At 40.3% G+C, this 13,580-nt stretch overlaps 1 protein-coding gene across 1 annotated transcript in view; it reads left to right on the forward strand.

Moving 5' to 3' along the window:
• The window catches only part of ABCI13 (non-intrinsic ABC protein 11), a 39,135-nt gene that overhangs the window by 20,913 nt on the left and 4,642 nt on the right, over positions 1 to 13,580 (forward strand). Inside the window, exons 4-6 of the mRNA XM_089162172.1 lie at positions 7,113 to 7,190; positions 7,295 to 7,356; positions 7,473 to 7,548. Coding sequence (XP_089018298.1) covers positions 7,113 to 7,190; positions 7,295 to 7,356; positions 7,473 to 7,548 — 216 coding nt within the window. The remainder of the gene's footprint in view (positions 1 to 7,112; positions 7,191 to 7,294; positions 7,357 to 7,472; positions 7,549 to 13,580) is intronic.

Below are 13,580 nucleotides of genomic sequence, written 5' to 3' on the forward strand. Positions count from 1 at the left end.
AAGCATGAACTGATGAGGGAAGTACATAACAGCCCATATTCAGTGCACCCTGGTGGGACAAAGATGTATCAAGACTTGAAAGAGAATTTCTGGTGGAATAATATGAAGAGGGAGATAGCAGAGTATGTACAGAAGTGCATGACTTGTCAATTGGTAAAGGCAGAACACCAGGGCCCTTCAGGTTTGTTACAGCCCCTAGACATACCTGAGTGGAAGTGGGAACATATTACCATGGACTTTGTTACCTCCTTACCAAGAACTCCACAAGGTTATAATGCAATTTGGGTAATTGTAGATAGACTGACAAAGTCATCCCATTTTCTACCCATCCAGATTGATTTCTCCCTAGACAAGTTGGCTAAACTTTATGTGAAGGAAATTGTGAGATTACATGGAGTACCCAATTCTATTGTGTCAGACCGTGATCCTAGATTTACTTCCAGATTTTGGAAAAGTTTACAGAAGGCGTTGGGCACTCGACTGAACTTCAGCACAGCTTTTCATCCTCAGACCGATGGGCAATCCGAAAGGACTATTCAGATATTGGAAGATATGCTTAGGGCTTGTGTGATTGATTTTAAGGGTAGCTGGAGTGATCACCTATATTTAGTGGAGTTTTCCTATAACAACAGCTATCAATCTACTATCGGCATGGCGCCCTATGAAGCATTGTATGGAAGGAAGTGTAGGTCTCCAATATGTTGGAGTGAAATTGGTGAAAAGCAAGTATTGGGACCTGACCTGGTACAACAGACTTGTGAGAAAATAAAAGTAATACAAAAGAGAATGAAAACCGCTCAAAGTAGACAAAAAAGTTATGCAGATGTGAGGAGGAAGCCCTTGGAATTTAAGGTAGGCGATAAAGTTTTCTTAAAGATAGCACCAATGAAGGGGGTGGTGAGATTTGGCAGAAAGGGGAAGTTAAGTCCAAGATATATAGGACCATTTGAGATTTTAGAAAGAATTGGAGCAGTGGCATATAGACTTGCTCTACCTCCAGATTTGTCCAACATATATGATGTGTTTCATGTTTCTATGTTGAAAAAGTATGTAGCAGACCCGGCTCATGTGTTACGATATGAACCATTAGAATTGAAAGAAGATCTTTCATATGAAGAGAAGCCGATTGAAATACTACAACGGGAAGAGAAGAAACTGAGAAACAGGACGGTACCACTAGTGAAAGTGTTATGGAGCAATCACTCGGGTCAAGAAGCCTCATGGGAGCTTGAATCTGACATAAAGACTCGATATCCCCAACTTTTCAATTGATCAGGTACGCAAATTTCGAGGACGAAATTTATTTTAAGGAGGGGAGAATGTTATGCCCCGTGTCTTTTTATATTATTATGTTATTATCGTGTGTGAATGTGTCAGTCTTTAAGATTATTAACGGATTCGATAATTGATTTGACGGTTTAATTAAATGATTTGAGTATAGTTAAATGATAGTTTAAATGAGGCTAGATCCAATTGATATTGGGTCGAGGTCAGACATCGTTTGTGGGTCCCACAACAGTGGAATTAGACTGAACCGAAAGCGAGGAAATGATCAGCGTAAATTTCTGGACCTAGAGGTATGAATATTAGCACCTGAAAGTGGGCCCTGCATAAGATATTACAGCGGGCCCACAAGCCCATAATAAAGCCCATTAGCCATTTAATATTTATATATGTATTATATATATATATATATATTATATTTATTATATATATTATATATATATTATATTATTTACCCAACCGACTTAAGAGGACCGACTAAGGAAACTTAAAGGGGAAGATGGATTGTTGCGTAGGGGAGAAGCAAGAGAAGAGGAGTAAGAAAGGAGAGAGAAAGAGTGGAGAAGGAAGGAAACAAAAGAAGAAGCCATTAAAGAAGATTCAGAAGAGAAGATTGAAGATTTTAGATTTCAGAAACGTGTAGGAGTTAAGGTGAGAGAGAGAGCTAGCATAAGAAAGAGAAAGAGAAAGTGGGTGAGGTCATTAAAGGAGAGAGAGGGTAGAGTTGGGAGAGGTGAGTTGTGTGTGAGGTGAAGTTGAGGAACAGGGGAGAACGTGGAGAAGAGAGAGAGGGAGAGAAAAGGAAAGAGGAGAAAGCCTAGAGGAGAGAGAAGGAGTGGGGAGAGAAGAGGAAGACAAGAAAGAAGAGAGGAAAACCGTGGGGAGGAGAGAGAAAGTAGGAGAGAGAAAATAAAATAAAATAAAAGGGGAAAGTCTACCGTTGGTTCCTACGCTTTCGAAATAGCCAGTAATTGTTCGGAATACCGAAGGGAAAGCGGTTTTATCAGAATCAGGGTCAAATCACACACACATGGAACCAGGATAGGTAAGTAATATTGACCAACCTATGTATGATAAGTGGGTGTTTCCTTTAATAGATATGTAGCATGCACATGATAACATAAAAGCTATTTTATTTATTCATTGATGCAATATATGGAAGGTGCATGATATATGTGTGTTTGTGTATTGAACAAAATGCATGGGATTGGATGACAACTTAATGAGGTGATTGAACTCTTTGAATGAAATGTTAATAGTGTTCTTGAACTGTTAAGCATGAATTTGCAAGAATGTTTATGCATGGTAAATGTAAAGTATCATGTGCTCATATGTAAATGATGGAATATCATGAACTGTGTTCAGATGAGATTGAATGATATCGTGCTGTCATGTTTAAATGATTGACTTGTATGGAGCTATGTCCAGCTTTACTCATATGATAGTAAATGATGCTTGAAATGAAAAATGTATATTGAAATGGGCAGAGCATGGTAATACAATACTGGAATTGAAGATGAAAAGAGTAAAAGAAAAAGGAATAAAATGTAATGGCTTCTGTAAGTCCTGGTACTTATGTACCCAAATGGGAAGGCATGAAGTAAGACTGAAAAGTGAAAAGATTGAGTCTGTGCCGATGGCAATCCACGAGGTGTGCAAGGCCTTGTGCCTAGAAGCCACTTCGGTGGTGAAGAGACAGAAGCCACTTCGGTGGTGAAGAGAGCTCGAAGCCACTTCGGTGGTGAAGAGACAGAAGCCACTTCGGTGGTGAAGAGACAGAAGCCACTTCGGTGGTGAAGAGACTGAAGCCACTTCGGTGGTGAAGAGACGAAGCCACTTCGGTGGTGAAGAGACAGAAGCCACTTCGGTGGTGAAGAGATATGTGCATCCTCTGGATTTGCCTAGGCACAAGACTATAATGTCAGATAACTGAAATGCAAGTAAAAGAAAAAGGAAAAAGGAAAAAGAAAAGAAAAGGAAAAATGAGCAGGAAAAGGATAATGGAAAAGGAAAACGAAAGGAAAAATTGGAATGTATGATGTTATATGATTTTTGATGCATGATGAACTGCCTGACTTACTTACATGGTTGTCTATATTGCTTACTGGGCCGCAAAGCTCATTATTGAAAATGTTGACAGGTCCTCAGACACGCGATAAGGGCAAGGGTGCTGCTACTTGACAGTACCTTTAAAGTTGAAGATGGGAATATTTTCTTTTTGTTGCAACTAATGTTAGTTTGAATGAACTGTGAATGTATATATTTCTTTGAGACTGTATGTACTTTACTAGTAAAGTACTGTTGTAAGGTCAAATGTAAGTATAACAGGACTTTAGACTGTGTACATATGTGTATGAGTCAAATTATCAGACAGGTTGTTTGTTTGTTCTAAAGAATGTTTAGTCTGGTTTTAGTAGTTAAAAACAGGTTTATTTTAAGGAATGAACTGTCACGCGCCCTAGTTAAATGTCCATAATGAGGGCCCCACCAAGCCTGTGACAACTGGGGTCGTGACACTATTGGTGTCGCCTAAGATGTTTCGGGCTGTCGCCGATGTCTCTGGCTGTTACTGGTGATGTCTCTGACTGTCACTGGTGTCGCTGGCTATCACTGGTGGCGTCGTCGATGCTCAAGGAGAGGAGTAGCAGAGGGCAAGAGTAGCAGAGAGGAAGAAGACTCCAGAGTCCGGCGAAGAATCGAGAGGGAAATGAGAGTTAGGGATTTGGGTTGGGTTTCGTTCGATTTTCCCTTTAGTGTTTTTTTTTTTTAATTTTTAATTTTATTATTTTTTTATTGAATTAATGTTACAAAATGATCTCATGTTTCTCAAGTACCATTTATGTAACCATTTAGCCATTAGATGATTTCCAATTGGAATCTAGTTTCCAATTCAGTTTTGGCGTTTGATTTGGAATCAATAAAATTGTGAATTTTTTAAAAGCCATAAGGCGGTCGCCTATCAGTAAACTGCGTCCAAGGCAACGCGACGCTTAGGGGACGCCTCATACACTGAGGTGGCCGCCTTATGTATTGTCTTTGAGGCGCCTCTCGCCACACCCTCTCTCAAACAGCCAGGACGCCAAGGTGTCGCCTTGACAACTATGATTGGGGATATGAGAAGCTGATTAGTTTTGGATTGAATGATGCGGGAGAGAACTTCTGGGGCTAGGGTGAAAAGGTAGGGAGAGGGAGGGCAACCCTGGCAGATGCCTACCCTAGAGGGAGAGAAACCTGCCGGGGAACCGTTAGTGATGATGGAGAAGCGAGGGGTAGATATACAAATCTCGATCCAATGGACGAAGGGAGGAGGGAATCCTATAGAGGAGAGAATTCACTGATGAAGTCCCAATGAATAGAATCGAAGGCTTTGTGGAGGTCAACTTTAAGGAGGGCATTAGTTGAGGACATAGTGTGGAGATGGGATGAGTATATATATGAACTTCTAAATGGAGATAGCTTGAACTTGATGGAATATCATGTCCCAAAGTTATGCATGAAAGATTGGTTTGGTAAAAGTTAAAGAAGCCTTAAGAAAGATGAAAGTATACAAGACACAAGGCCTGGATGAGACCCTAGTAGAAGTGTGGATGGCCCCAAGATTCCAAGAGTACATGGGTAACCAAGCTCTTCAAAAAGATTAGCGTTGCATGAAACTGTGATGATTGAAGAAGTACTGTAGTTTTGGTCATGGAACGACATTTCGCCGGAAGTCGCCGGTTCGCTACCTGGCGAACCGGCGAAATCTCGGCGAGATCTCGGCGAGAATTCAAAACCGCAATTCGCTTCATGCAGTTTAAAATACATATAATATAATCAAATGAAAAGGCAAGGTTTTAAAATATATATATAATATAATCATTTTTTGATTTTCAAACATTATCTTTTCAAACGTTTGTGACTTTGTGTCAGGCTATCAGCTGTCATGAAGTTTTAAAAAAACTAAAAATATAATACTTAATAGAAATGAGTCAAATCATGACTCCATTTTAGTCAAGTCATGTAAGGGATGAACCGATGAATACGTTAAGTCATTTTTTTTCTTTTAATAATTTCATGGGTTTACATGAGCCACACACGTGGCTCAAATGCAATGGCTCAAATGTAAATGCACTGTTCATCTCCCTCCTCCCTCGCCTGAAACTCTGCAAGCCCATGGACGGTGGTGTTGTGACGGTGGTGGTGCCACGTGTTATCGTCGGAAATAGCTCGAAAAATCGCCAGTCCGGCGGTAAAATGGCCATTTCGGCGAGAAATCGGTAAAGTTCGTTTCGCCCCCATGTTTCGTTTCGCCAGGGGAATATCGGCGAAATTCGCCGAAATTTCCTTCCATGGTTTTGGTTTTCAAAAATAAGGGTGATGTTTGGAGCTGCAATAATTATAGAAGCATGACCCTAATAAGTCATAACAAGGACTTCTCAAAAAGGTTAGTGAAGCTCGTTTGAGAAGCGAGACTCATATCTTGAAGAATCAATTTGGTTTTATGCTAGGTTAATCCACAATAGAAGTTTTCTCTACCTATCAAGAAGGCTTATGGGAAAGATGTAGAACTAGCAAGAAGGATCTCCATATGGTCCTTACTGATCTAGAGGAAGCCTATCAAAGTTCCTAGAGATTTGATCCAGCATGTTCTTGTGAAGAAAAGGTGTCGAGTAAATATATATAGGTACTTCAAGATTCGTATGGGGGTGTGATGATCAATGTGAGATTTGTGTGAGGCCAGGGCAAGGAATTCCTACTTACAATGAGTTGCATTAAGGTTCTGCCTTAAGCTCTTGTTTGTTTGTGCTTATTGTATATGAGTTAGCCAAGAATATCCTAGAGGAGATGCCATGTTGTATGCTCTTTGCCATTGATATTGTTTTGGTGGAGGAGGCAGAAGCAGTGTTGAACTCTAACTTAGAGATGAGGAGATTGACTTTGGAAATGAGGGGCACTAAGATTAGCAGATCAGAGATGGAGTATATGTTGTGTAGCTTTAGTCACACTGATGGATGATGACATTGTGAAAATTGAGGAGAGAGAGATACCTCGAGATGACTATTCTTTACATTTTTAGGGTCTGATACACACAAAGAATGTGACACAGATGATGTTTCACAAAGAATCTAAATGGGATAGATGAAATGGAGAGGCTTGACCGGAGTTGTGTTTGACTGATCGCATTCCTTGAAAGCTTGAGGGAATGTTCTGCGGGCTTACTGTCGGACCTGTGGTGTTGTATCGGATAGAATGTCGGGCAGTGAAGAAGTGCCATATGGTGAAGCTATCTGTCGGAGATATGAGGATGTTAAAATGGATGTGTGGCAAACCTAGGAATTATAAAGTGAGGAATGAATGTATTAGATCAAATGTGAGAGTTGTCTTGACAATGACAAGCTCGAAGAATGTCATTTGGGTTAGCTGGCAATGTGAAATAGAGGTCTTGGGTGCCCCAGCAAGGAGGAATGATCTGATTGATTGAAGGAGCTAAAAGAGCTGCAGGCAGGCCTAAAATAACTGTTGATGAGTTGGTGAAGAACAACATGAGCAGTTTGGGTCTTGTGCCAACTATGCTTCAGGTAGGGCCTTATTGAAGTGAAGGATTCATATTGTAAACACCATGTACCTGAGCCTGCTGAGGTACTCTTGATTTTGTTTGGCTTTCCAATTATCTTCATTTTCGTTATCTTATTCTTTCATTCTTTTTTCCCTGAGTGGTCTGAATTTTAATGAATTTTTTTTGAAAATATTCTTGTAGCTGACCTTATTTAGTTGGGACTTGGGAGAAGGCTGAGTTTTTGTTGTTGTTTATTCTTATTTATGAATAACGTCTACTGTTTTATGAACAGGGTAAGGTTTTCATTAGGGGAAGGGAGAGACATGGCTTGATCTGTGATGAGGAAATGTCTGGCCTCCGGATTGGCTTGGTATGATTTATTTTTTATATTTGGGGCATACTTTGTTATTGGCGACCTGGATTTTTTATGTCCAGCAAATAAGTTTAGATCTTTTTTCATTTATCGTATAACAGGTTTTCCAGAGTGCTGCACTCTTTGATTCTTTAACTGTTCGTGAAAATGTTGGTTTCAGTTTGTAAGTCATTTTGTCATTCTTCTTATCAATTTCGATACATTTGCCTCCATTTTCTCTTCTGGACTATTATCATGATTTCTTATTACTAACTTCTTGTTCTATTTTTGATTGTGAAGGTATGAGAATTCTAGCATGCCTGATGATGAAATATCAAAGCTTGTTACTGAAAACCTGGCTGCTGTTGGTTTGAAGGTATGGTATTAGGATTTAGGAAGATGAGGAGATAAGTGGACTGTTTAATTTTAGGGAACCATTGTTTCCCATTTGGCATCAAATAGCTTACATGTTATGTTGTAACCCTATTGGAGTAATCCAAGAGGCAAACCCTCGAAATTAGAAGACTATGGGAGGTTAGCAAGCAATGCTGAGATAGTATAGGTGAATATGCCAGAGAAGATTGCATTTGAGCCAGAAAATTTAACATGTACCTGACCAGTCAACTCTATCCTAGATATCCGAGTATCAGAATGCTTTAGTATGAAGAGGGGACTTGAGTCAGCTTGAAGGAGCTAAAACCAGGGTAAGTCTAGAATGACTTACGGAGAAACAGTGAGGAAACACTTGCATAAATTAGGACTAGAGAGTAGAGACTAGTATGACTTTGAAGTGAGCTACTTGAGAAAGATGATCCATTAGCTAACCCCCTTTAGTTGGGATATGATTGATTGTGTTGAAACTTACTCAAAGTTGTCTTCTTTTAAAAATTTTGGACCATAAGCATTGGTGTTGGATTGAAACATTTGACATTTTTTGAGGAGAGCCAATCATGAGTAACTTCATTGAAACTTTCTACGAAGTTCCTAGTGAGTTTTTGTTATGCTACTGTGATTTTCTGGCAACCCTTCGAAGGCTTATTAGGGGATGTGATTGTAGTAGTTCATGTGATGTCTTCTCAGCCAACTATTTTGAGCCATATGGACTGGTCATAGCTGAACTTTGAATTGCAGCCAACCATTTTGGGCATTATTAAGGAAAAGCCTTTGTATCCCTTTGGCCCATCTCACGCTTGAGTTCTCCATGGATTGGTCACGGTTATAGAGATCATTTCCGGCATATCTATTTGTTACTTGGTTGGCAAAATGGCGTTTGGTGCCATGATCTCTCACTTATGGTGGGAGCAGAATCTTTGGAGATGAACCCCCAACTCTAAACCTCTGGACTTGGTTTGCAAAGCTATCCATTTTGATGTTTTTACCAGGCTTCAGGCTCTTTCCAACCGCCCAAGTTTTGGATACCCCAAGGAATATGAAAGATTGTTGTTACTTGGGGTCTACGCTCTCCTTTACTGCCAACTAGTTGGCTATAGCCCCCTCTCTTTTTCTTTTCCTTCTTCTTGTACATTCCTCTTCTCTCTCCCTCTTTTTGGTCTTTTGGTAATGATATTCTTTGTTCATTCAAGGCCACCCCCCCCCCAAAAAAAAGGAAAAAAAAAAAAAAAAAAACTCTCAAAGGAAAACATTCACGAATCTCATAAAGTATCATTGTTGTCAATAAGCACAACTTTTGACACCCCTAAAGCCATGCCATATCACAAAAGGCTCTGGGGAGGCTCAAACCCAGTAGAATGCAGTCACTGACGATTTTATTTTTCCTACTGTATGAAAAACGATGGCCATGTGATAGATGGTTGAAGAAACTGTTATCCAACACAACCACCTATTGTAAATATACTCTGGGGAAACCCAATGTAGGATGTGGATTATCAAGCAGAGATAATGTTGCAAATGTCAAACTTACTATAGATGTTGGTGTGCTTGGATGATATGGTTGGAGGCTTGGGTATGACAAAATGCGCTCTGCAAAAGACAACGCATCCTTTGACAGACCATCATATGCAGTGGAATGAAGAAGAGGTATGTACCCAACATACCAACCCTACTCGGGAACTGGAGTTCTTTGTGGAAAGTGAGGGTGCATGGACTGTCCTGTCTGGCTGGCCGTACAAGAGTATAAGGTTCCTGCATTTATATACATTGCCTTGCCCCTCTTTTTAGGCTCATTCCATGATTTGTACCAGAAAAGCTCATAATGTCTTTATCCTTGCCGTCCTCGTCAAACCTGAATAGACAATGTAGATCTCTTGAGTAGCCTCAATGGAGCAGCATCTTCGCTGTGGTTAAGATCTTAGGTGGTTTAAATTGTGTCTATAATTTGAACTGGATGGGCTCAAATTGTTTGCGTTACTCATTATTTAGTTGATAATCTTGATCACCTGCATACGGGGATGATGTGCGAGTGTGGCTGCTAGAATATGGCACCCGATGTCTTCCACCTCATTTCCCTTTCTCGGTTGGGGTTTAAAAGGTCAAGGTTTTTGTGAGTGGATTCATTCCTTATAAACTTGTTGGCATCAATCCATTGGACTGGCAATCTTGATGTTCGGTCTACCCCTAGACTCATCCTTTGGAGGATATCTTGATTTCTTGTCCACTTGTGGAGGGGCATTCCTTATCTAGCTCCACATGGAAGATGATATCGAGCTTGATTGTTCTGTCATTTTTCCATGCTCACAAGTATGTGTTGCATCTTCCATTCATATTCCAGTCCACATGCACCAAACTTCTTCAGTGATGTATGGGCCAATCGGTTCTGTCTCTTGGATTGGATAACTGAAAATGTACTCTAGTTAAACTAACTTCTAGGGGTGGATCATGTTTGGGAAGTATTCTTCAATTAGGTGCATCTTTCCAAATTATTTTTGTTTAATGTCTAGTTTGTACATACATAAAACCAAGGAACTAAGGTAATGAATATAGACTACTAAGACCAGTAGTCTCCCAATCAAGCTTTGCGGCTGCACATCCAGAAGTCCTTGTGACATCTTTAAAGTTCTTTATCAATATCCGTTTCATTTATTGTTGATGTATACATCATTAATTATAATTGAATTCATTTCTACAGTGGAGGCTATTTACCTAATTAGGAGACTTATGGAAAGGTATAGAGAATGTAGGAAAGACATTCATATGGTATTTATTGACCTAGAAAAAGCACCTAGAGCGTTAATTTGGCAAGTACTAGAGAAAAGAAGTGTTGTAAGTAAATATGTAGATATAGTTATGGATATGTATGATGGTTCGGTGACTAGTGTTAGAACAGTGGGGGGACAAAGTAATGAATTCCCGATAACAGTTGGGCTACATCAAGGGTCAACTTTAAGCCCATATCTATTTGCACTGGTAATGGATGAGGTCCCTTGGTGTATGCTTTTTGCGGATGATATTGTGTTGATTGATGAGACCCAAGTGTGGATTAATACCAAATTAGAATAATGGAGAGTAGCTTTGGAATCAAAAGGCTTTAAACTTAGTAGATCGAAGATAGAATATCTAGTTTGTAACTTTAGTCATGATCGGACAGATGATGGGTGGTGATACTTGACGATAAAGAGATTCCTCAGAGTGATTGTTTTAGGTACTTAGGTTCAATCATCAGTAAAAGAGGTGGTTTAGAGGATGAGGTTTCCCAAAAAATTAAAATAGGGTGGATGAAGTGGAGAGGTGCGTCCAGGGTTTTATGTGATCGGCGTATTCCTTTAAAGCTTAAAGGAAAATTTTATAGGACCGTTGTTAGAACAGCTATGATGTACGGTGCAGAGTGTTGGGCTGTTAAAAAGAATCATATAGATAAACTCAATGTAGCAGAAATGAGGATGCTAAGATGGATGAGTGGCAAAACTAGGATGGATAAGATAAGAAATGATCATATTAGAGTTGGTCTGGGAGTTGCTCCCATAAGTGATAAGCTTCGAGAAAGTCGTTTGAGGTGATACGGCCACGTTCAACGGAGACCTATAAATGCCTCTGTACGGAGAAGTGATATATCCATATTGAAGGGACTAGAAGAGCTAGGGGTAGACCTAAGATAACCTTAGGAAAAGTGGTGAGAAAGGATATGTATAGCTTAGGCCTTGTATCTAGCATGGCCTCGAACAGAATTGATTGGAGGGCAAGAATCCATGTAGCCGACCCCATTTAGTTGGGACAAGGCTTGTTGTTGTTGTTGTTGTTGTCGTCATTTCTATGTGCCTCAGAAACTGTAAGTCTTAACCCATTATTGCACTTGGCGTGTATAATTGGATTTGGCTACCAACAGATAGAACTCAGTTTCCTCACTCAGCTGAATCACTCAATGCACCACTCATAAACACAAACATCCACACAAGGAATAGAGCAGAAGAAGAACTGATTCATTCATTCGTTCATTCATTCATCAACTCATTCATTCAGAAGGGAAAATCACAGTAATCCAACTCTATTCAGTTCATTAGATTCAAAACTCAATGCATCAACTCAACTACCAAAACCAGAATTCTCTTACCTTCATACACCTTACCCAAGAGTTGAACTCTCCCCCAGCAAGCACAACTTGCTCTTCCTTACTTTTTCCTTACCCACTCTCTCCTCCTGCCCCTCCACAATATTCCTGTAGTACTCCTAACTAACTCCTTCCATGTAAGACAGTCTCTGAAAAGTACCAGCGCTGCTGTAATGTGCATGGTTGTGGTTGCTCACCAATGCTTGCTTGCCATCTGTTGTCTTGGTTGCTCTTGTCCCTGGGCCTGGCTGGAATTGATCCCCTGCTGCCCCTCCATTTGCTACGGGTGTATACCTTAGCTACCAGTAGCTTATCATCCCGTCATCCACTGCATCTTTGGGTTCTTTATTCATCTTAAGTTTGTCTGATATTGGTATTTGGCAATTATAAAATAGGCTGGAAATTGTGTAAATAAATTACCAATGCATATTGGGGATTTATGTAAAAGTAGTATGACTTGTAGATAAAAGAGAAGTTTATCAGCATTGTGCAGTGGATGCATAGGTTGTTTCTCTCTTAACTGCAACTCTACAAGGCTTGGATCTCACTTTCGTACTCCCCCAGAAACCCAAAATTCAATTTTAGATCTATACCAGCCTAACTGTTTGAACTGTCTCAAACTTTAGGGATCATCCTCATATATCATTACGTAAGTTCTCTCCAAGTTTCATGCCCATCTAACCACCATTAGCTATGTTCTTGTGTACCCCAATAAACTGCCCAATTAAAACCCTAGAACCCTTAATCTTTTGAATTGAGATCTTAGAGACTGCCCCCTAATTATTCCTATTTGATCTAAGGCTATATACGTTTTTTTTTTGGGGGGGGGGGGGTTGGGGGGGGGTGTGCAGGTCTTGGGGGAGCTATGCAGAGGACAGCCCTAAGAAGATAGGCCAATAGAGCATAGGAGAAAAACATCTAGGCCCCATGATACAATGGTATGCCTGTTCCATAGGGCTTTTCCAAAAGGTCTGGGGTGTATCTTGTGTAGATTGGAGCCAACATCAAAGAGGTGGCTTTCCTAATCATGTCAATAGAGCGAGAGTTGGGGGTCCATCTTTGGAGATTTCCCACTCCATCCAGTTATGAGATATTGCCATCCCAAACACAAGCTTACTGGCTGGATCGCAAATTGAACAGGCCAAAAAGGTCATGGTCAACCAAAGTTACTTCCTTGCAAATGGCAGGGGTCTTTTGCCATGGTGACTGCAAGAGGCTAAGGCTTTTTCCCCGAAACAGTGAAGGCAGGAGAAAAGAAATTGATTGGTGACCTTAGTCCTTAGTGCCATCCCCACAAAGAATACAAGAGGGGGGGGGGGACAGTGATATGGCGGTGTAGAAGAAAAAATTTGGTGTGGAGGTAGAAAGCAAAATAATCTTGGCCTAGGGGACACACGGGGGAGGGGGTATGACATGTGGCAATGATGTCTTCCAGGCTGAGGAAGTGCTGAAGATCCCATTGGGAAGGGAAAGCCTGGTAAACTTGTCCAAGAGTTGGGATTTTATTTTTTTGGGGGGCAGGGTGGCTTGGTGGTCAAATGAAGTGAATGTATGGAATTTTTTTATGTACCGATTGTGCATGAGATGTTAGTATGTTGTTATCACAACTTTTTGTGTTCTGTGCATGAAATCATATTTTTAACTGAGGTTCATTAAAAAGAAATCCAATTATTAATGATTTCTGATTTCTAGGTTCTGTGGTGTTTACAAATGATTTTTCAGTAACAGAAACCAATTGTTACCCTTTAGCCACATGATTTGATGTACGTCCCATTTCTTATGGTTACTTCAATATGATTACTTTTGACAACAATTGACATGTCCATCATCGGCATTTTGGCAGAAGCAGGGCTAAGACTGCATACATTATGGCCCTCCCAAACCCTGTAATGGTGGGAACCTCATGC

The sequence above is a fragment of the Hakea prostrata genome, chromosome 7 (genome assembly GCF_041222555.1).
Source record: "Hakea prostrata isolate BN-2017 chromosome 7, UWA_Hpros_2, whole genome shotgun sequence".
Taxonomy (NCBI): Eukaryota; Viridiplantae; Streptophyta; class Magnoliopsida; order Proteales; family Proteaceae; genus Hakea; species Hakea prostrata.